This window comes from Hibiscus syriacus, unplaced genomic scaffold, assembly GCF_006381635.1.
Source record: "Hibiscus syriacus cultivar Baekdansim isolate YM2019G1 unplaced genomic scaffold, ASM638163v2 tig00117034_pilon, whole genome shotgun sequence".
Taxonomy (NCBI): domain Eukaryota; kingdom Viridiplantae; phylum Streptophyta; class Magnoliopsida; order Malvales; family Malvaceae; genus Hibiscus; species Hibiscus syriacus.
The window spans coordinates 8,488,512-8,513,734 of record NW_024063533.1 but is presented as its reverse complement, the minus strand read 5'-3'; the positions used below and the strand labels follow the sequence as shown (position 1 = coordinate 8,513,734).

The 25,223-nt window shown below is 33.5% G+C and overlaps 2 protein-coding genes across 2 annotated transcripts; both read left to right on the top strand.

Moving 5' to 3' along the window:
- Window positions 1-11,643: 11,643 nt before the first annotated feature.
- LOC120196680 (protein CANDIDATE G-PROTEIN COUPLED RECEPTOR 7-like) lies at window positions 11,644-13,101 on the top strand. The gene has a single exon (XM_039198423.1). It carries the CDS (start codon window positions 11,722-11,724, stop codon window positions 13,030-13,032), a length of 1,311 nt encoding a protein of 436 aa, XP_039054354.1. The 5' UTR covers window positions 11,644-11,721; the 3' UTR covers window positions 13,033-13,101.
- A 1,998-nt stretch (window positions 13,102-15,099) lies between these two features.
- On the top strand, window positions 15,100-16,297 carry LOC120196681 (uncharacterized protein At5g39865-like). The gene has a single exon (XM_039198424.1). The coding sequence runs from the start codon at window positions 15,168-15,170 to the stop codon at window positions 16,209-16,211; it is 1,044 nt and encodes a 347-aa protein (XP_039054355.1). The 5' UTR covers window positions 15,100-15,167; the 3' UTR covers window positions 16,212-16,297.
- The last annotated feature ends 8,926 nt before the right edge of the window (window positions 16,298-25,223 follow it).

Here is a 25,223-nt window from a genome sequence, read left to right as displayed (position 1 = left end):
ACATAAATTCCTTTAAATATCCAAAACGAAAGTTAAAAAATAAGTTTCAAATACTAGAAAATTCGAAAACAAATTCAAGCAGGATGTCACAAAATGGAATAAGGCCTCATTTAGATGCCCCACTAGTTGGATTAGGGCTTTCCTCTGCACTGGCTCCCTATTATTCAATTGTTTCACTTGTCATGGCTCCTTTGGATGTACCTTCAGTCGCATAAATTTCTGCTTCCTTTTGATCAGCTTCTTGGGAAAATCCCACTTCTTCGTGATTTATCAACATTTCCTTTTCTAGTTGTTGAAATTTAGGCCCAAATTTAGATCCAAAACGATTTTCCTCGGTGATGATAGTTTTGGTTAGATCCCGAACACATATTGCAACTGTGATCGGCGTAATATTCGGCAAGCCTCCTGAGTTGCCCGAAAACCCTCTTGCCTTTAGGAAATCTGATATAGGTGTCTGAGGTGTCTTCGAAGCTGCGTCTGTCCCACTAATTCTTAAAGCCACGGGCCAGTCTCGGACAACATCCATGGAAGCTCTTTTACTCATATTTCCTTTCTAATCCTCTTACGCCTTAGGTTTCTCGTATGAATCTTCTGTTGAAGCAGTTTGCGGTGTCTTCTTGGTTACATTTGCCCTATCCATTCTCAAACCTACGGGCCAGTCTCAGATTACATTCATGGAAGCCCTCATGCTCAGATTTCTTTTTTCAATCTTTTTCTTTTTATGTTCTTCGCAGACATTCTTCGTTGAATTGACAACTTTTGAGTTTTTGACCTTCATCTCTACCTTGCACTTTTGGATTGCTTGTTCTAAAGGATCCTCAAGGTCGCCAGGAACCTTAGCTGAACAAACTGGGGTTCCATCCTGGTTCACCCAAGGAATCTCTTTGTAGGTTCATTTCTCATTCGGGGGCCACTGTGGCTGGATATATCCTGGTGTAATCAATCCGGCTGTGAGCATTTCTAAACGTAATTTTTCAAGTGAAAAGTGGAAGGGGGAACTGAAAACCCTGAATTTTTATTTTTCTTCTCATTTAGTCCTCATGACGAGAAACTACTGGGCAATGACTTCAGAGATAGAACTTGAGTGTCTTGTCTTGATGATTGAAAAGGGGTAGAACCTCTAATCATGATTCTTCTTGGCTTTCTTGGTCAATATTTGGTCATATTCTATGACCTTCTTCTTTGAGTGAAGCTTATTTCTAACAAGGCAAAACTCCTCCTCCATGGTTGGCCTAGTGGAACCTTCTATAACCATATTTGGTTTTTGGGGAGGACTTGAAATATCTGGCTCTTTAACAAGCCCTCTGGTCATTATCGTTTCAATTCCAGCACCAGCATTCATGGGATCCACTACTGGCTTTTCCCCATGGATCACAACATTTATCATATTCATTAACTTGGTCATTTGTTCTCTGGATTCATCCTGAAATCTTCTTGTTTGGTTAACCATCTCTCGTTGGGTTTTTAGGAGTTGCTGTTGAATTTTCTCGATCTTACTAACACGCGCTAGTATCTCATTCATCGTTGTGGATCTTAAGACACGCTTTAGGTAATCTTCAATTTTCTTTCAAAGCTTGTTTGTTCCTTTTTATTGAGACGTATCTTGTTAGTTAATGTGGATGAAATGAAAAAAAAATGGAAAAGAAAATAAAATAAAAAGTAATGCAGAATATGCAAGAATGCTTGATGCATGAAATGTTCGAGGCATTGATCCAAAAAATGTGCCTGTTATATAAATAATCCTTATTGGGGACAACAATGTTTTATCTTTTAAGAGACAAAAAATATCAAAGGTATATTCTTACGAAATCTTCTAGACCTCGAATGGTTTCTGACTAATTCTCTGTCTTCATCTGTCATTGGTTGAATAACCAGTCGAACCGCTCTGACTTCTCTGGATGAGTCGTGCAAATGTTGAGTTGCCATTTGTACTGGTCCAAGAAGTCTCGAATGACTGCATCTCTGTCATTTATCTATAGTTGAACCAGTTCCCAATGAATACATTATGTGAACCCTCAATAATAGGAACTATGTGAAGTTCATTTGTCTATTTCTTGAATTCGTCAGCAATGGTCTCCGATTTCAGCTATCGTTTTGCCATTGTTTTCTTTGGAGGGACTCCCCAGATAAATAACCTTCATCTTGCCCCTGCGACCTCTGCTAACCCAAAGTTGATTTTTGTTGCACTTGGTGTAAACCCGGTTCATTCTGACCTTTATAATGCAACAAAGTGGAATAGCTTCGATTGTGGGTACCATGTCTTCTTGGTTGAATTGTCTTGCAGATTGTCTCTCTGAGCATAGTCAGACCTTTGTGTTTTTTGCCTCCTGTATTACAACCCCTTTGTCCATTAATGCAAATTATTTAGGTTCAACGAACACATTTTTGGTGGATCAACACCTCTTTTGAATGATGATGCAAAAGACGAAAATAAAATAAAAGATAATAAAAATGAAAAGAGTTAGTGAGATAAAGATAAAAAAATGATCATGAAAATAAAAGTTCTACCCCACATGCTTATCATTCCTACCCAGACATGATCTCTATCCCGCATGTTAACTTTGAACTAATCCTAACAACATACATTTCTAGTTCACATACTTTGAACAGAAAATAAAGCAGGAAATAAAAACAAGTCAGCCTAGGGTTTAAAATGAGGCTTTGGGTGGGCTTTAATTCTCTATGGTCTCCCGGTTTAGGTTCTAAAAAGGTACTCGAGTTCTCCTTGCTGGTGCCCCTTGGGCTTGCTAGACCCTTAGTCCTAAGCCCATTACAAGCTTGTGTGGACTAAGTTAAACTCGAGATGAAACATTCTCTTATGCCCATACGGAGAATAAATTCACACGAAGACATAAGGTATATGAATTCCGAAGGCTACTTGCTAGGCCCGCACGGTGAATAAATTCACACGAAGGTGTCGCTTTTACCCCTACTTAAATAGGGTTCAGAGCTCGGGTTCAGAGCTTGGGTATAGAGCCTTAGATGAAAAAAATGAGTTTGGAAGGCTGAAATCATTAGAAAACGGTTAGTACAACTATTTACTCGAAAATATAATCAAAAGTAAGCAATAAGGATCGAAATGTTACCTTAAAATTTAAACTTACCCTTTTCGTTAAAAAAGACAACTGGTAATTACCTTAGCCTGACTCACTTATCTATCCTCAGTGGAGTCGCTAAGCTGTCGGAACCGTCTTTCGGGTCGGCCCCGAAATTGGGCTTCGACTTAGGAAAATGGATTGAGAGTCACCACCGATCATTTATTTTAAAACAAATGGGTTGATCGGATACCTTATTTCTTACCTGATCTGCGTCTTACCAAAGATATGTCGGATTCGGGAGTCGGTTACAATCAAGGAAGGATTAGCACCCTTGAACTGCTCTTTCGGTACTACGTAATTTCCAGTTGTCTTTAATTAAGAAAGTTGTAAATTTAAATTGAAAGGTAAAATGACGATCTAAATTACTTACCTCTGATCGATTTGAAAACGTACTCTTAAAAAGTCAGGACACTTGTTAGAAAGGGTAAAAAGTAATGAAAAAAATAAGATAAAAACAATTAAAAACAAAATGAAATAAATAAGGTAAGATAAAAAAATATAATATAATAAATATAATAAACAAAAAATTAAAGAAAAAGAAACAAAGGAAAAAAAACGAAATATATATAATAAAACTCTCTCCTTTTCTTATCTTTCTTTGTGACACACGTTTAAAACAATTGAAAAGTAGTCAAGTTAGGTGTGGAAAATTGTTTTGCGGTTGTTAATTAGCAATGATGTTACTTTTGAATAATGAAATAAATGTTAATAAAAAATAAAAATAAAATAAAAATAAAATAAGCAAAATAAGTAAAAAGAGTATATATAATGATAATAATAATAAAGGAAAAAATAAAATATAAAAAAATAGATATATACACGTTAATATAAAAAATATATTAATAATAATAATAAATATATATACATACATACATATATACTAACATTAATATTAATAAAATAAATAAAGAGAAGAAATATATATATAATAATAATAAATGGATATATAAATATATATAATTAAATATTAGAGGGAAAATAATAATAATAATAATAATAAAGAAATAAAATAATAAAATAATAAAAATAAGATATAATAATAATAATAATAATAAATAAAATAGTAAAAAACAAAGAATAAAATGAAAAATATAAAAATATACGTATAACAATAATGGGGTCAATTTGAAATAAAAGTATAAATAAGGGGCTAATTTAAAAGGAAATTCGGTTTTGAATTCGAATGGAGGGGGTTAAATTTAAGGTTTTAAAAAACGAGGGTCTAAAATGCAGTTTACCCTTTTTTAATGCAAAACACGCGGATCTTTTTCAGTTGAATCAGGTCGCGCGCGGGTCTCGGGTCGGACGTGGGCTAAGTGTAAAACCCAAACATTTTTTAATTTCCCTCATTTCTCTCCTCACCAGACAAAAGCCCCTCCCCCTTTTGTTATTATACTCTCAATTGTTCTTCAAAATGAAGAACATTGGTCGTGGTTTCCAGATTCGGCATCGCGCCACCTCGCCAGACGCCTTTGATCGGTTCCGGCCGCCAGTCATTGGCGGCAAAAATTCATTTTTTATTTTTTTTAAAAAATCAAAAACTTTTTCAAACTGGTTTCCAAAAATAAAAGCATATTTTACACACACAAAAAAGTGCCTCAGGGGTTAGATCTGGGTTTTAAACCCTCGAATCTACCCCTTTCAATCATCGACAGGCTCAACCCTTTTGGTTTTTTTGTTGAAACTGGAGAACAAAAGCATGCAAGTGACTAGACCAAGCAAAACTAAAGGTAAGAACAAATATACCTTGTTTTATTTCTTGTTTCGAACAGTACATGTGCTCCTAGCTTTGATCGATTTATGCGTGTATTTTGTTCCTAATTTCTGGTACCTTGTGTGTGTTAGTGTTCATTTATTTATAATACAAAGAATGCCCTATTTTAGAGTTTTAATCCGAGTAAAACTCGGTTTGGTTGTGGTTGTTAAAGTCCTAAACTAACACGTTGCTTTGCTTGTTGTGGTGTGTTGATGGTAATGCCGAGATCCCCGGAGATGGTTGCGTGCGTGCGGAGGCTGTTAAGAGTCCTCGCACATGAGGGTTACGGTGCTGGTGGAGAGGCGATGGAAGGAGAGAATAGTACGATAGGTTCTGAAAACCATAGCCCGCATGTTGGCTTGGTCTATTGGGCTTCACGTGTTTCTGTTGGGTTCCTTGGTCTTGGGTCCTGTGAAAATGTGAACCAATGTGAATGTGTGTAACATATGTAATAAAAAATAATATAAATTATAATTATATAATACTATAGGACAAAATTTGGTGTCTTCAGTAGTGATACCAAAAAATACTTCGAAGTAAGCAGTATCAATACTACTAAAAGGAGTATCGATACTCGATGAACAATATTGATATTACATGAACAATATCGATATCGATACTACCCTTGTATTTTACCCAAATATTTTCATTAATATGAACAGTATCAATATTGTATGAACGGTATCGATATTGTATGAACAATATGGATACTACAACTTAGAAAGCCCAAAATAAGGCTCGAGAATCGCTCAAAACCCTCTCAAACACTCTAGTTTAACCCCAAAACAACAACTTAAGCATAAGGGAGTTTCCTAGGGTCATCTAACACCATAAAAAACACAAACTTTATAATAAAAACGTCATCTAGGACATAAATGAAGCAAGAATCCACAACATGCTTAAATACCTAAATCCCATCAAAGCGTCTCATTTAATGGAGTCATAACATAACAATGGATTGTAAATACAGTACATTCTTGGAGAATCCAAAAATGAAGTTCATTTCTCAACTACATCCACTTTCTCTTTCTCTTCTTGAACTAAAATGCTCTCCACCCACTTATTTAGCCAAAAAGAAAAGTATGAGTTTCTAAACATTAAAGATATTGTCAGAGGGACAAGAAACGAATTTAGAGTCTATAAAAACATAAAAGGAGTTCCTAGCACTTACCTTAAGCTATGGCACTTGGAAAAGAAAAGAGGAAGAAAAGGAAAATGAAAAGGAAGAAGATGAAGATGAAGATGAAGAGAGAAATAAAAGATTTTCAGCTTTTTGCCCATAATACACGTCCTACGCTCCAACAAAATCCCAATATATCAACATTTTTCCCAATGGTGTAGTTATATTTTAGGGCCTCACACATTAGCATATTATACCATAATCTCTCTTTTAAGGCAAAACATGCCCAAATTACATCCAATTAAGCTACATTCAACACAATGATTTCTGTCGAAACGATTTCTTTAAAAAACAAATTTAGTTTTTAATTAGGTGTGATTTTAAAAAAATCTCGTCTCGATTAATTTAGGTTTTCTTTTAAAAAATAAAATAAAACATGGTTTGAGGAATCAACACCAATCTTTAATTAGGGTGTGATTGGGCACCCAAAATATTTTGTCATTTTAATAAAATTTAATTATTATTAAAATAACATTTTAAGGTTAGCGTTCCAAAAATTGAGTTTGGGAGTCGATTACGTGTGGGAAATTAAAAAAAAATCTTGTCTCGATTAATTTGGGGTTTCCTTTTAAAAATCAAAATAAAAAATTTTGAGGAATCGTCACCAATCTTTGATTAGGGTGTGATTGGGCAACCAAAATGTTTTGTCATTTTAATAAAATTTAATTTAAAAATTATTAAAATAACATTTTAAGGTATGCGTACCAAAAATTGAGTTCGAGAGTCGATTACGCGTTAGGAAGGATTAACAACTCCACAGAGCCTTAAATCGGTACCTAGTCGATTAATTATTTGTCTTTGCAATGAATCTTACAAGTTCGAATTTAATTTAATTTAAGATCCCCTCAAATAATATTTTTTGAATTTTAGAACGAAAAACAACGATATTTAATTATTTCCTATCGAGAAGAAAAGACCTCTCATGTCTTAAGGTAGTCAATTTTCACTCTAATCGAAATAAAGAAATATTACCATTTCATTCTAAAATTCATTATTAATTTAAATGTATGAATGATAATAAAATAAAACAAATTAAATAAAAAAAATTATGAATCCTTTTAGAAAGAAGAAGAATATTTGATTATTTAAAGACGTAGAGATCGGACCTTTTATAATTTCTATCGATCTTTTCTCGAATAATTTAAATAGACGAACATTACTTTTTTCTCTCATTTCCAAATTTTAGGTGTGATCCCTTTTTAGAGTTCCACTTAACGGGATACACTTTCATCTTAAGATTATCAAAAATGACTTTCTTATACGTTAAGACAGTCACTCCACGACTACCTTAAAATGAAAGGGTATTACCCTTATTCAATTATTTGGATTGAATTGAATGATGCTTACGAGTATATCATAATATTATGTGAAATGATGTCATGTGGTTCATAAATTATTCGTTACATGCACATGTATGCATAAACGTGTCAACGATTAAACAAACATGCATAACTAAACGAAAGAAATATTTATCAAAGTAAAAATAATACCTACAAGCTAAACATAGCACATATCCAAGAAAAGGATAGTTACTTTATAACACATCTAAACATAAAAAATAAAAAATAAAACAATCTCCCTACAACATCTGTTATATATTAAGCCATATATGCATACACGTAATATAAGGAAATAATCCTTGATAATAAAAAATATATAATAATTACTATATTCATAGATATGTATGTAAAGAAAACTTCATATACAATATATAATTATATTTAATAACTATATATATGATAAAATTAATTAAATGGAAAGACATAAAAAACATGAAAAAGTGTTCCTAGTTTTGGAAATGTAGAAACGAAAGTAATATTTAATAATAGGTAAAACTAATAAATAAAGAAAGAAAGAAAGAAAGAAAAAAAGTGTTTATGAACAAATCTATTTATGAATTACTACCCCAAATATATATACATAAACATATAACTTGCCCATAAAATTAATATATAATAAAAAGAATAATCTTTAATCCTATGCAATTAATATAAACATATATATACTATGCAATTAATGTTACATATTAAAATAAAGTAAATGTACGCATAAATATGGAGAATAATTTTCAATGGGCTAATTAAAGGAAATGAATGTAAATGCCAACATGATTCTAAAATGGATGGAAAGTAAGCTTATTTGGTAATTGTATATAAATGAAAAGAAAAAATAAAGGTGGAAACTAAGAATATAATTTGAACGTAAGAATAAATAAGTAAAATAGTAACTTTGACTAGTTTAATAAGGATTAAATGCTCAAAATTATGTTAAATAAGTAAACAAAGATAGTGTCTAAAATTAAGTGATAAAAAAATTAAAAGTCTCAATAATAAGAATTGAAAATTTTAGGTGTATTAAATTAAAGACTAAAAATCAGATTGCTGAAAATGAAGTGCATAAATAAAAAAAAGGGCAGAAAGTTAAATAACAAAGCAAGAGGGACAAAACCGCATGAAAATAAAGGTTAGGAGGACTACAGTGTGATTTACCCTAGATTAGTGGCTAAACGCAAAAGGCGTTGAAACAATGACGACCAAACATGTAAATAATACATAGCATACAATATTAATTAGAGTAGTGACTAAAATATAAATCAAATAAAATTAGAAGCTCAAAACAGAAATAAGTAAAAACTGCATCTGGTGACCAAAACGAAATGTTACAAAGTACAAGACCCTCCCTGCGTGATTAGACTATGCGCCAATTTCAAGAAAACCCCTAGTTTCCAAAACGATGTGTTTTTGATGGGATTTAAATACCCCATTATAACAATTTTCAACCCTATCCCATTTATTTTTACCTTAGTCATGTTTTACTCTCCCCTCTCTCTCTCATTTGTTTCTCTCAATCGAGAGGGGAGATGCAACTCCCCTCTAGCCGCCGCCCAAACCGCCACGAGGGAGAGCCAACGAGCCTCCAACCGAGTCCCCTAAACTCCCTCTCAACATCCTATAATAAAATAGTACCTAGACTTAACCCAAACCCCCCACAATCTCTCAAAAATGAAACCCAAAAAATGAAAAAAGGGCTACCTTTGAGATTCACGAGATCTTCTTGGCTCTGGTGACACCACGTTGTTCGGATTTTAGAGGTAAAAATCTCTTCTTTTCTCATTCTTTTTGGTTCAAAATTTTTTCTTTTTCTTTTTTTCTTTTTTTTCTATTTTTCTTTCTATTTTTTGTTATTTCTGTTTTTTCTTCTTCTTCTTTTAAAATCGAATGCCCCTTTTTTATTTTTCGATTATGATCTCTCATTTTTTTTCTTTTTTTTAACCAAATGCTCCTCCTCCTTTTTTATTTCGAGTCCCCCTTTTCTTTTCTTTTTTCTGTATATCGTTCGAACCCCCTCCCACTTTTATGTCGTTGGTTTGATGGATTTGATGATGGTTGTAGGGATAGGTTCGATGGGATTATTGGTAGAGTGAGTGAAGAAAATCAAGACTTTTAATGTCCCGAATTTTATGGGATTTGGTATGTTTCTTTTTCTTTTTTGATTTTTTGATTTTTTTTGAATAAGGGTTTCGGTCTGGAGAGGGAGACATCGTCAACGATGGCGTGCTCCGGTGATAGCTTTTCGGTTGATAGTGGCGACGATAGTCTTTGTTGGCGGCGGCGGGAGCTGGTCTGATGGAAACCCTAGGGTTCCAAAAAACTTGGGCTAGGGTTTGGTAAAATTGGGCTTTGTTTGTTGGGTTCCTTTGTAATTGGGCTTTGGGCTTGAACCATGTTTTATAATATTTTGATAAAACAAATTAAGGCAAAATGTTTTTGGACTTGAATTGAATTTGTTCAAAGTTTTCAGAAATTTTCAAAAATAATTCAAAGTCCAATAAAATAGAATTTGAGCACAAAACTGATTTTTTGGATATGTAGTACCGATATTGTTCTTACAGTATCGATACTGTTCATGTGATACCGATACCAAAGGTAAGAGAAGTATCAATATTCTCAAGGTAGTATCGATACTACCAGCTTGCTCAAATTCCGGAATGCAAAATAGATATCGATACTCAAAGGATTACCGATACTACTTTACACAGTAGTATCGATACCATGAGCATAGTATCGATACTGGTCAAGCCCAAGGACAAGTAACGTCTAGTTGATTTAAAAATTATAAAGGAAGTACCGATACTTATTAAAGGAGTACCGATACTCCCTATCCTGGGCAGTTTTATTTTGCAAAAAATTCATCCCCAACGGCTCCAAATCACCCCAACGACTAGAAACAACCACAAACACATTCCAACCTATACAAACAAGTTGAGGAAACTTGAAGAAGGGTTAGAACACCTGTCCAAGAAATCAAACACAAGAGAAGAGATTTTCATTATTTATTTATTTTCCCTTGTAAATAATTGTGTTTTTGTGTGCTTAATCTTGTAAACACCTACCTTGTAAGGGTTTTCTTGTTTACATTCTTTTATCCTTTGTAGAGGGTTTTTGGTTCAAGTTTAGCCAAGTGAAAAACTAGGGAGTTGTAAAGGTTATCTCTTTATCCTTGAAAAAGAAAGAACAAATTAGTGAATTTGTTAGAAAATCCTTGGTAAGGAGCTAAGGTAGTGGATGTAGACTTGGTTGATAAGTCGAACCACTATAAATCGTTGTGCATATTTTCTTATCCTTTTACACCTTATTCCCTAAACTCTCAAAAAGCCAATTAACCCATTCTTGGTACATTTTTTGTTGTCCAATCGAGCTTCATCAATCCTAACAGACCCATGTTAGGTCTTTGTAATGACATGTAAAATAATAAAATAAAATTAATATTTAATATTTATAATAAAAATAAAAACGATAAAAAATTCGAACAAAACATGTATCTGCAACTTCAATTACGAACTTCGCATAGTCCACATATACGTCGGGTCAAACCTCCTGCGTTGACTTAGAAAATAGAGGTGTTACACTTTTATTTAAAATAAAACAATTAAAAATATAATTGCTTTTTAAAAAACCCAAGATTTTCAGAAATCTTAAAAAACACCCCAAAACTTTGAAATCCTCTATCTCAATCCCTATACCCACGTCGGCCATCATCGTTTGTCACTGTTGTTGTCGACTGAATTTCTATCAACGACACAGTCACTCGACAACACATCTATCGTCACTAACCTTTGAAATCATTCCAGCCGCCATTACCAAATACTAATATTGGGTAAAGGGGGATGAGGGACAGAAGGGGAGAGGGAGGGGGGGAGGGAAAGGGGATTTTTTTTTTAATTTTTAATATAATAATTTATTTTTAAGTTTTTTTAAATAAAATCTTTAAAATAATTAGAACACGACATTGTGTCACTTAACGAGAATTTTTAACAGTTGTTACGGTCGAGACACTTAAAATAATAACGTTTGTAATATTAAGCATATGAATTGACCGAAAATAGTTTAGACACCTAAATGAAAAAATATATAATTTGGTCATTTATTTTTATATTAAGCCTAAAAAATTATAAAATATTTCATTATTAAACACGTGTTTAAACAGATTTTCATCTGTAGGAAATTATGATAATACCCTTGCCATGTAGGGAAAAACACTCCAAATCGGTTGGTTTTGACAGTTAAACAAAAACAGGTTCTAATTTTGTAATTTTGTAAAGCATAAAATTCTCGACGATCACAATACAAATTGTAGATCGTTATTTGTATAAGATTCACGCCATAATTGTCTTCCATTTTTCTCCCATGGCGATCCATCGATGTCGTGTACCTTTCCTTTTGTTCTCCCTTTTCGTTCGTTTTGTTTGTGCCGAGATTCGATTAACGGAAATCCAACAAGATGACCGTCCCATAATCCCTTTCGACGAGTTCGGGTTCACCCACACCGGCCACCTCGAACTCAACGTCACCGGCATCCAGCTCTCGAACCTGAACCCGGATCTCGACATGACCAAAGTCGGGTTCTTCCTCTGCACCCGCGACGCGTGGATGCAAGTGCTTTTACAACTCGAAGATGGGTATATCAATTGCGCTCTGGATTCCGATTTCGTTAAACTCGTCTTCGAATTCAAGTCTCTCAAAGGGAAATCCAGTTTCAACACCGTTTACCAAGAGAACAACGCCGATCAATACACGCTCGTATTCGCCAACTGCCTTAACCATGTCAAAGTGTCGATGAACGTCCGATCGGAGATGTACAATCTCGACGGCAAGGAAAACCGGCGCGATTATCTCTCCTCTGGAAAAACAATCCTCCCCAGGGTTTACTTCCTCTTCGCCCTCATTTATTTCATCCTGGCGGGGATTTGGGGTTACGTGCTTTACATAAAACGACTCACCGTTTTCAGGATCCATTTCTTCATGCTGGCCGTCGTCATTTTAAAAGCAGTAAACTTGTTATGTGAAGCTGAGGATAAGTCCTACATTAAACGAACAGGAAGTGCTCATGGTTGGGACGTTTTGTTTTACATATTCAGTTTCTTGAAAGGGGTGATGCTCTTCACGTTGATCGTGTTGATCGGTACTGGGTGGTCGTTTTTGAAACCATACTTGCAGGACAAAGAAAAGAAGGTCTTGATGATCGTGATTCCACTCCAGGTCGTTGCTAATGTTGCCCAGATCGTCATCGATGAAACTGGACCCTTCGGCCACGATTGGATGGTGTGGAAACAGGTGTTTTTGCTCGTCGATGTTGTTTGTTGTTGCGCGGTGTTGTTCCCCATTGTTTGGTCAATTAAGAACTTACGGCAGGCAGCAAAGACTGACGGGAAAGCTGCTGTGAATTTGATGAAGCTGACTCTGTTCAGGCAGTATTACATCGTTGTTATCTGTTATATTTACTTTACTCGAGTTGTGGTTTATGCATTGGTGACCATTACTTCGTACAAGTACCTGTGGACCAGTGTGGTGGCCGGAGAATTGGCTACGCTTGTGTTTTATGTTTTTACTGGGTACAAGTTCAAACCAGAGCCACATAACCCATATTTCGTGATTGATGACGAGGAAGAAGAGGCTGCAGCAGAGCAGTTGAAGCTTGAAGATGAATTTGAACTGTGATACCATTCATTGACAATATATACATATATATAAATATGGAGAATGATTGAAGAAAATGGTGCAGGGGATCAACTGGGAAGTTGACTTTGTTTTTATATACATATATACATTATAATGCTTTTAGATCTGCTGTGCCGTTTCCTTTTTGAAGTTGATAGGATATCATTTTAACTTTGATTCACATTTGTGAATTTGACAAGTCTCTAACTGCAAATACAAAAATTTATGCATTGTTATTTAATCCTTGATTATAGTTATTCAATTTAAATTTTGAGTTATTTGAGTTTATGAGTCATATTTTATGATATAAATTTAATTTAAAATATTTTAGAGTCAAGTTGTGTTTAAAAAATTCGAGTCAAGTCAAGCTGTTTGAGTTGCTATACACAAATTTAAATTATAATTATTTATGGTATTATAGCATGAATTGGTTGTAATTTTATGACTTTCTCTAACCATATATATATATATATATTCATTTTCACATCATAATGTTATTTAATAAATCAAATACAATCTAAAATTATAAAATATATTTAAAATATTACATCTCAAAGAATATATTTTGAGGGTAGAATATAAACGAGTCCAGGAATTGATGGGAATAAAGAATTTATAAATAATTATAGTCAAAAGTTCATATTGAGTAAAGTACAAAATTAAGAGACTAAATTGAAAAAATAGAGTATATTTTTAGTTAAAAATATGAATTGAAGTTAAATAAGTATTCTATAGTTGCAGGGGAACATGTAATTCAAATTTAATTAAAAATGAGCTTAAAATGAAAGATGAATTGAAGAAATAAGTAAATCATGTAAAATTGAGAATGGCTGTCCCTTTTTCCCATATATATGGGGTAAGGGGGAGGTAAGATAGTAGGTTACCCCTAACACCAGGTTGAGAGCAGCTTCCGTAAAAGACCTCCAAATTATGAAATGCCCTCCGTGGGACTCGATCCCACGACCTCAAGGTTAAGAACCTTGTGCTCTACCAATTAAGAGACTAAATTAAAAAAATAGAAAATTTTTTATTGGAAAGAGGAATTAAAAATACATAGATATTCTATGATGGTTTAGGAGAATGTGATTCAAATTTGGTAAAATTCGACTTAAAATGAATGAGAAATTGAAGGAATAAGGAAATCAGTGACCAAAATCACAAAAATGTCGAAAAACTCAGTTAAATTTTTTTATTTTTAAGTGAATCAAAAAACTTGAAATTTCAACTCGACTTAAACTGAAAAATTGATTCAAGAATTCAAGTTATCTCGAACAACATAAAATTAATAAATAAATAAATTTTTGAATTAAGGAACTTTTCACACCCTATCCTACCATTGCCCATCCACACAGGACACATGTGGCTATCATTATTCAATATGTTTTTTTATTTTTAGATAATTCAGATTGAATATACGAAAAAAAATTTGATAATCAGATTAAATACGAGTTGAATAAATTTCAATTTTGGATTATCCAAAAAATTAGACTTTTAGATTTTAGAAACCTTTTAGCCCTAACCCATTAACCAATTAAAGCTCAAACCCAATAATAATTAAGATATTTAATTATTTATTGTGTATGAGTAATCAAATATATACATATATAATGTGATAGAGATATCAAATAAGTTATATTAAATCAAAAAATATAAACTTAAAATTATTTTTTGGTCAAATTAAAATTTATATTCGGATCTAGATATTTGATCCAAAAATTTAGATATCTGATTTTTTTTGAATAAAATAAGAATAATTATTTTAAGTATTAAAAATTTCTCAGATTTTCAAACTTTTAAATCTGATCAAATCCAATAACTATCACTATTCAATTGTGGTTTGAATAATTGAAATTGAGAGCCTTTGCCCAGGCGAAACGCTGTTTCCCACCAAAATAAATTTGAATAACTCGACTTTTCCCTCTATCCTTCACTTTTACTTCTTAAACTTATAAAAAAGAAAGCTTTAAACTTGGTTTAAATTTAAATTAATTTTTCATTCAAATAATTTACTATTTATATCTTCAATCAATTAAGCTTCTTTATATTATTCTCTTTCTCTGACACTGATTCTCCCCAAGCTCAGGAAAAGGAGACTGCATCTATCTTCGTCTACCAGTTTCCCTTTTGTTGTGGCAATGGGTTGTGTTTCATCTAATTTGCTGAACCGGGATGACGAGTTCACTCAACTCGGTAGCACAGCATTCGGTCACCACATTGTTTCACTCACTTCCACCACGTATGGGCTACTCACTCTTGACCCCCCGTCGCAATCCACCACTACGCCGCCCTCTCCAGACCCATCTTTCGCCTCCGTATCCACCTTCGGTGAGTCCAAATCGCTCTGTTCAGAGACCAGACTCGTCCCTCTCCAGCCCGAGATCATTAACTCCTGGGAGCTCATGTCCGGGCTCGATGCCGATAGCTTCCGTTTCTCTCCAATTCTGAACCCTATTATTGTAAAAAGCGGCGGCGTTCCAAAGCGGCGGATCTCACGATCTTCGCTGCTGGAGAAATTCCAGGCGGAGAGCTTCCGTTTCCCTAACACACTGCTCCCCGAAAAGGAAAACGCCGATCCTAATTTAAACAAAAAAGGCACCTTCACGAAGACTCCTCTTTCGAGTTCTTCACCGCAGCACAAATCCGATTCCGGAAGTGAATCTGTTTCGAAACCATCGGTGCTCGACAAATTCGAGAATATATGTCCACCAAACGGAGAAAACAGAGTGGTGCTTTATACGACGACGTTGAGGGGAATCCGTAAGACATTTGAAGACTGCAACGAGGTTAGATCAGCGATTGAAGGTTACGGGGTTGTTATTTGCGAGCGGGATATTTCGATGGATCGAGGGTTCAAAGAAGAGTTACGGGAATTAACGAAAGGGACAAACCAAGCGACGCCGCCGCAGGTTTTCATTAAGGGGAGGCACGTTGGGGGAGCGAAGGAAGTGATGAGGATGGTGGACGAAGGTTGGTTTGGGGATTTAATTAAGGGTTTGCCGAAGAAAAGAGCAGGGAAGGTTTGTGATGGGTGTGGGGATGTGAAATTTTTGCCGTGTTTTCGGTGCAACGGTAGCTGTAAGATGGCGGCGGCGACACCAGCGTCGGGGAGGAGCACGGTGGTGGTCAGGTGTACGGACTGTAATGAGAACGGTTTGGTCCTTTGCCCCATCTGTAGCTGATAAATTGAATCATTGTATGGTTTACATTCAGTATATTTAATATCTAAGTGTTCGATTGCATGTTTAGCTGATTAATCTCTTTTTGATCAAATCTCTATAAACACGGTTTGGGAATGCCTCTCAGTAGTGATTCTTCTACCTATTTTTCAGCTTCTTGATTTGAGTGGATAATCATTTTTTAAATCTAAATTTTTGATTAAAAATAAACTATTTGAAATTATTTCCACGTTTAAAAAGAATTTTTTTATCAAAAACACTTTCAAAAGCATTCCCAAATAACTCTTTGTACGAACATTGCCGCACATTGAATCAACACAAGACTAAAATCTAGTTTGAGTAAATTTCTTGCTACACGAATTTCTTTTATAATCGAGTAATTATATTTATAAATAGATACAGTGGTTGTAGTTAAAAATTAGTCATTTATAATTATATTTATAAAACAACTTATAATTAAAATACAAGTTCATAAAGTCATTCATATAACACAAACATAATTAAAATTATACATGTTCCAGACTCAATATAGAAATTAAATATGACCTACATGCCCCTTAATTTCCCTTGTACCGTACTCTTCATTCCAAGCTAAAGTAACTCCCACTGAAGATGTCGATAGCTAAAATGGATCAATTCCTTTAACCTGAAACGGTGAGTAAAAGAGTGAGCTTTGCGAAGTTAAGTAATACAAAACTACCAAGTGATGCGAAAGGACATGCAGATAAAAGGAACATTATAAGTTTTCCTTATTGACTCAGCCGTCTAAAGATTTTCGTAATGAGCTAAGGTTCCACTAATATTTCATCGAGTAAAAGCCATGAAGATTTCAGTTCAAAGGAAACATTCAGAGTACCAAGTTTTCAAGAGATCGAAATATGATGTCTAGTGTGTTCCAACCAAAAACCAGTGAAAATATATAAATCTTTTTTAAAACAATAACAGTTTAAAACATAGTTTTAAAACCATAGTATAACCCTCAAACCAGACACTTTTATGCAGTTCCCCAGATCTGCATCCATAAGAACTTACCCTAAGCACACATCAAAGGAGCCACCCTAAGGGAATGCCTTGGGGCCTATGGGTCTACCCAATGGCCTCTTTAGGTCTGTATGGATCTACCAGCTTGATCAGAGTTGAACCTCCATACTCCAGAATCCTATCCATACAATATCCGGTAGAAATCATATTTAATAGTAACAATAATATATGGATCGTGATCCAGTAAAATCTCGTAAGCATGACAATGAAATAAACCATATAACTGCCATTCACCCGTACACCATATGTAGTCCCATGATTAACCCAAGCGAGTGTCTTGGGGCCTGAGTGCCTACCCAAGAAAGTTTACCGGGGCCTTAGAGCCTACCCAAAGGTTACCTTAGGTCTGTAAGGATTTACCAGCTTGATCAGAGCTGAACATCCATACTCTAGCCTACCCAGATATTGTCCCAATAAAATAGTTCAAGTAGTAACCAATAGATTTCATGATCCATAAATCAGGAACTAACATATTTTCCAGTGAAAACAGAAAACCATAGAACATATTTCAAGTAACCATAGTTCATAAACCAGTAATTTAGTGATTTCGGAAAATCACGTTTAAGACATGTAAAACATTTACATGTCACATAAGGATCACACTAGAGGATGCATATATTATTCGGAGATATTTGGTATTTATCAGGTAGAGAATAATGAAATTTTTGTAATTTAATAGAATTTCATAATCAAGATCCCTATAAAATGGGGGTTTAATAACTAATTGATTCATCATTCATTCGGAAAATGATTTATCAAGATCATATAATATTTAAATATTTTTCGTAGGCAATTGAGTATCTGAAAGGCATTTCGAATCTTTTACATCAGAGTTTTTGAAGATTTCGACATAACATAAATGTTCCCATTATTCAGACAAATAGGAGTATTCCATACGTTTTAATTTTTGATGGATTCCTAGTAACTTAATCCAATAAGAGTAAAATGATAGTTTACAATATTATGAATTTATACCGAATTATCATGATTTTGAGTCAAATCATACTAACCGATCTCCACCTTTAAAACTTATCAATATTACAAACTAATATACTTCACAATTCTTAATATTGATTACACTTATTAAACTGGTCACTTTCAGAATCACCACTGAATAGAATTAGAGGAGACTGTCATGTATTTGATGGTATTATACATTTCTAGGATATATCAGTATCAAGAATACTCAACACACTTGAGTTATGCTCCATAACCTTTAGGGATGATACAACATAAGTTTGTTGGTGTTTCTAGAATTTGTCCAAATAAATTCACTTATTTCAAGTCGTTAGTATATTCTAGTCACTTCAACACTCGAGGTTACTTCAGTCATCTTGAAGTTCATGGTATTTTAATCTTTTTGGGGTTTAGGGGTATTTCAGTCATTTGAGTATCTTAGTTATTTTAATATTCCACACTCGATGATATTTCGATAAATTCATTTCACATATGCACCTTTTGGGTAATTTGTCAGATATATCTGTTCAGAGTTGTTTAATATTTCAAGATTATATAAATATTGAATTATCAGGATTCCAAGTTCGATTGAACTACATATCCCAACACTACGATACTTGTCAATCATTTGTACTATAATACTTCAATATTATTCATTTCTTAACACTGACTGCACTAGTTGAACTGATCAAAATCAAGATCATTGATGAATGGATCATAGGGAGACGAACATGTATTCTAATGGTATTTATTTCATTTATGTGTTGCAACGGTATCACGAAATGTCGACGTGATTCGTAGTTCAAAACCCTTATGTACGGTACAACATATAAGTTCATCATCATTTCTAGACTTATCCAAGTTATACGTTTAATTATAGGTCTTTGAAGGTACTTAGGTAAATTGGTATTCAAGTTTACCCTGATCACTTCAGAGTTTCGAGAGTAATTCAATCGTTTCCATAATACGGATACATACGGTACTTCCATTCAGTTCAACTTGGTCATTTTTAACCTCATGACTGTATTTTCGTAATTTCATAATCACTTATTCCCTGCATTTAACCTTTAGATCAATTTATTATTGCATAATTCATGGACTTAAAAATATTTCCAATCAGTCTACCAGTTTCTTTTACGAGCAGTGTGAGTTTTCTACAGTGTTTTGTCGTTATTCCATAATCAGTTTAAGTCCAATGATAATTAAATACACCTCATGGATCAATTATTTCCGTTCATGCATTTACCAATTATCAATGTGCTCCAGAAAGCATATAAAAGGTAGTAGAGTATTACCAATTATTAATTATCAATTATGTATAATCAGTTGAGGCGGCCTGATTACTCCAAAATCATCCATACATCCAAAACAACCAAATTAATTCCAAACCAAGCCAAAATCATGATTGAAAATAACCATAAAACTGACCAACAACTTACCCACGACGATCGAACGGAGCAACGACGATCCTTATCGGGTTTTGATCAGACTCGTCTATGGAAAGAAACGGTGAGGGTGGTGAAGTGAGACGGCCACCGGATCGACCGAAAAACACGAAAAATCGAGGCGATGGGGGGTGGGTTTCGGCGAAGCTTTGCAATGAACTTCTATGGCTGACGTAGTCAGGGTTCGGTGTGAAGAGGCTCGGGTTTTTATTGTCGGTCGACTGCGAGTTGGATGAGGGTGGTGGTGCGCTCAACGGCGATCGAACGAAGATGGATTTGGCAAAGGCGGGGAGCGGCAGGTTGAAGCTAGGATGTGGGAAAATTGGGGATTTTGCTTCCGATCGGGGGAAGAAAATTTATTTTTCTATGTTAACACAAAATGGGAAAATTTGGGGTTAAGTCCCTGAACTTCCCAGAGTTTCAACCCGAGCTGAAAGTTTCTAAAACTTGTAATTTAGTCCATTAAATTTACTTAAATCAATAAAATTTAGCCTTTAAATTAGAGTGTGACACGACTTGAATACTCTAAAAAAAACTCGACTCAGTTTGAAAACTCGTGAACCTAAAATTTTTAAGCTCGACTCGAACTTGAAACTATGAATTGATGTTCGAAAAAGCTCAAAATAAAAAAATTCTTAAATTTAACTCAGTTGAAGCTCGAACTCAAACCTAAACTTTAAGTACATGAAAATTTTATATTGCATTTAAAAAAAATCAACACATAAACGTTAATATTTTTATTAATTTAATTATTTAAAAATATATTTCTAATATATTATTTTTTTGAGTTGAGTATAAAGTAGCTCGTATAGGTTCGTTAAGAACACGAGTCGAGTCTATTCAAGTCGAGTATTTATTGAGCTTTGACCAAATCGATTTCGAGTAGCTCACGATCTGTCTCGTCTCATTTACAGCCTTATTGTAGACTAATAAAACTTTAAAAGAGATGAAAGGAGTGAGATCGCATCTCCTAAAATTTTCAAATCTCTATATAGTTTAGATAATTTTTTCTAATTTTTTTTATCGATTACCTAATTTCACATGTTTAAAATTTTATAATTATGATCTTCTAATTTTTTTTAATATAAGTGTTTTAAAATTCAAAAATATTGCAGGCTTTTTAGAAATAATTGTTCTGCCACTTTGTTATAGAAGAATAAATTCAACAAAGATTAAATCAAATATTACTGTTGGAATCTATACTTTAGGGAAGCAATATGATTGGTGATTGATAACTTCTGAAGGATTATGCTCTGCTGAGTATTGGGCTAATATATTGGGCCTTAATTAGTTAGCCTTTTTGATAATAAAAAATGAGCCTTTAAGCCTCACTGCTTCCTAATATGTTTGAGATGAAAACTAACCCAACCCTACATTTGATTATCAAACAAAAGGATGGAGAAAATAGAGTAGACAAAAGGATTTTTTTTAGTAAAGTACACAAATGGTCTCTTGACTATAGGATACTATTTTATTGAGTCCATTGACTATTAAAAATTACAAAATGATCCCTCGTTTATAGAGAGTTGCCTTGTTGAATCTCTTGACTATTAAAAGTTACAAAATGGACATCTGACTATTCATTATGTTCCAAACTCGTCCTTTTTCGTTAAAAAATTGACAACATTCTAAGTTGAACGTTAATCTGTGGACTGAGATATGATAAAATCCGATCTCATAATCTTAAGCGACTATCATATCTCAGTCCACATGTTAACATTCAGCTCAAACCACTGTTAATTTTTAAACGAAAAAGGACAAGTTTGGAACATAACAAATAGTCGGGTGGTCATTTTGTAACTTTTAATAACTGAGAGACTCAACAAAGAAAGTCTCTATAGTCGGGGAACCATTTTATAATTTTTAATAGTTAGGGGACTTAATAAAACAATATCTTATAGTGAGAAGACCATTTGTATACTTTATCCTATATATTTTTTATTTTGGTGATCACAATCCCACAAAAAAGATTGTTAAGGTTAACAAGTCAAGAAAATTGAAAAAGGGAAAAAAAAAACAGAACTCATCAAATAACTTTAGTATTTAAGGAGAATCTTGTTTTCCTCATACTCAAAATTTTTGGATTTGAGCAATTGTATCTGTAGAATATGTGTACATTATCAATATATAAGAAAATTTTTAAATAAATATTACCTTATAATCACCTAAATTTTTTTAAAAAAAGACAATTAAAGAGAAAATGCATACATTTGATAAGAAATTGTTGGTACCTTCTTGAATGTTACATCTTGCCTTATTTGACCCCATCATGCACCTAACCAGATTCATTTCTTCAACTATCAAAACAATACGTGCCTCCACCGTATCCCCTTTCTATCATACTGTATTTATTTTGTAAGACAAGTTCTGCAATTCCATAATAATTAGAAAGAGGTGTGAAGTTATAAATATTTTTAAATTAGGTAAAATATATAAATTTTTAAAAAATTAAAATATAATTTCATCATTACTTAATATTTAGCCACTAGAAAATATCAAAATACTATTGAAGATGATTCAACTTGAGACCCCTTCTATAATGGTTTAACATTTAGCCACTAGATAGGACTACAAAATTATTAATTTTTTAACTAAATTAATATTTAAGTTAATTACTACTACCTTTAATCACTCAAAAATATCAAAATCTCTTGACTCGAACTAATCTCTTGACTCGAACTAGTCATCTTGGTTATACGCTTCCAGGACTTTCCAAATTTGTTTCCCTGGTCTGCATGCTCGAACCACATGTTCAATTGATTCGGGTATATCTCCACATTCCTTACAATTCTCGTCTTGAGTCGTCTTCTTCTTTGCACGGTTATCGTTTGTATTTAACTTGTTAAGTATGCACAACCAGACAAAGAATCTGATTCTCTCAGTGGCTCTTATCTTTCATACCTATTCCTCGTTTCCCAGAGTTTGCTTGGTCATTTTTACATTTGTTATGGCCTAGAACGCTGAAGCGACCAAGAACTTCCCATCTTTGAGAATCCCCATGAAACCTTATCTTGATTCTGCATATGCACAACAGTAGGGATCGGGATGCCATGGATATGATTCCTCGTGTCTTCAAAAAATTAGCTAACCTTTATTCTCATGTAATGGGGTAAGAGGGAGGTGAGATAGTAGACTACCCCCAACACCAGGTTGAGAGCAGCTTCCGTAGTAGACCTTCGAATTATGAAATGCTGGACTCGATCCCACGACCCCAAAGTTAAGAACCTTGTACCACCGCCTCGTTCCTGTAGCTCGCTTCCATAACCCGATATATTTTCACTAACGGTGCATCGTCCAGCCACTAGTGCCAAAATCTTGTTTGGTTTTCCGTGTGGATCTGCCATTTACAACCTTTCTCAATCAGTCTCCTCGTGTTAATAATTCCCTTCCAAGTCGAGGAGTTGTTGACTTTTGAGCGTGTTTCTAAAAAGTTGGAGTGTTTTAAGCATTTCTCTTTGAAGACGTTGCACCAAATCGTGTCTTGCTTTTGGTGTCCATTTTTGGCTAGTAATGCAATGTTCATCGACCATGTTTTACACGGACTCAAGCCCCCTTGGGATTTCGGTCAACAAATTTTATCCCAGCTTACAAGGTGATTGTGCGCGTACTCGGTGTCTCCACCACACAGGAAATTCCGATTCAAACTATCAATTTTGTTACACATTGCCACCGAGAGCGACACTGTCTACATGGTGTGGATTGGGATTGCAGCCGAGACGGATTGGGTTAACGTTCTTCTACCTGCCATAGAGAGCACTCTCCCTTTTAATATTAAAATGACTAAATTAATAATACTCTTTATTAAAATTTTAATATTATTATTTTTAAAATATTATAAAAATTATTAAAAATGTTTTAAATATATTTTAAATATTAAAATAATACATACTATTAATTATATTTATAGTTTATTAGTTACAGTTATATATATATATACACACATATATACCATTATCAAATTTAATTAAGTAAACTTGGTTAAGTGATAATGCACTTTTATACCTCAACAGACCCGAGTTTTACTCTCCCTATCCCCATTTTTATTACTTTTAATTTTCATCAATGAGAAAAACATTTAATAAAAATATTATTGTCAACTATTAATAAAGTGATGGAGTTGGTTCAATAGTTAGTGCTCTTAAATACTCCTTTCCTCTGTTTGATTCCTTTGTTCGTACTTGGATTCCCCATTTTTTTATCCAAGATGGTGACATGTGCTATTAATTAATTCTAAATTACTTGTTTAAATTAAAATAGGATCAAATTCATAGAATATGTAAATAAAGAAGATCAAATGTGTAATTATACAAATTTAGTTAACCTACACATCAATATTTCCATTAAAAATTAATATTATGTGACTTGATTGAAATTATTTTATTAGTTTAATGACCTAATTGATAAAATTCACAGGTTAATGATCAAAATAGAACCATTCTGATAATTTAGTGACCAACAATATAGTTTAGTAATTCCTTTTATACGTACTCAATTTCTAGCACTTAGAAAGTGTCGCAATCACCATGCAATGCTTGTTGAAGTAAAAACGGGGGCTTCTGCAATGCGGCGACTAAAAAATGGCGTGATTGGTTAAATAAGTGATCGGTTAAAATTTAGATCGGTTATGTTATATCATTTAACCGAAAATATTATCAAGTACAATAACATATTAGGTAGCACTTATATAATGTAATAGGTGGCGCTTATATAATAAAATAGGCATTTAACCGAAAATATTATCAAGTACAATAACATATGAGGTAGCGCTTATATAATATAATATGTAGCGCTTATATTGACTTATTTTCTAAGTAAAACGGTATATTATACCGGTAACATTACAAATTTACCTATTACATTATAATTATCGATTTCGATGTTTTTTGGATTGATATAATTTTAAATGTATCGACACTTTATGCATGCACCTCGTTGGGCATTCATTCTGGAAAAAAGTATCGACACAAACTTAAAAAGTGTCGATACATTATTTAGACCTATTTTCTCATAAAACTGGTATATTTCTATCGTGTACATTGTAAATTTACCTATCACATTGTAATTATCGGTTTCGATGTTTGTGAGATCGATACTTTTAATAAATGTATCGACACTTTATGCATGCACCCCGTTTGGCATTCATTATGGACAAAAAGTATAGACACAAATTTAAATGGTGTCGATACTTTATGCTGACCTATTTTCTTATAAAACCGGTATATTTATACCAGTTACATTGTAAATTTACCTATTACATTATAATTATCGGTTTCAATGTTATTGGGATCGATACTTTTAATAAATGTATCAACAATTTATATTCTGGACAATAAGTATTGACACAAATTAAAAAAGTGTCGATACATTATGTTGATATGTTTTCTAATTAACCGGTATATTTATACCGGTTACATTGTTAATTTACCTATTACATTATAATTATTGGTTTCGATGTTTTTGGGGTCGATACTTTTTAGAAATGTATCGACACCTATTTAGCTAGTTATTATACATACCTAAATATGTCCTGCGAATTTAATGTTGTACCCACCCTTCAACTACCACTACCAAT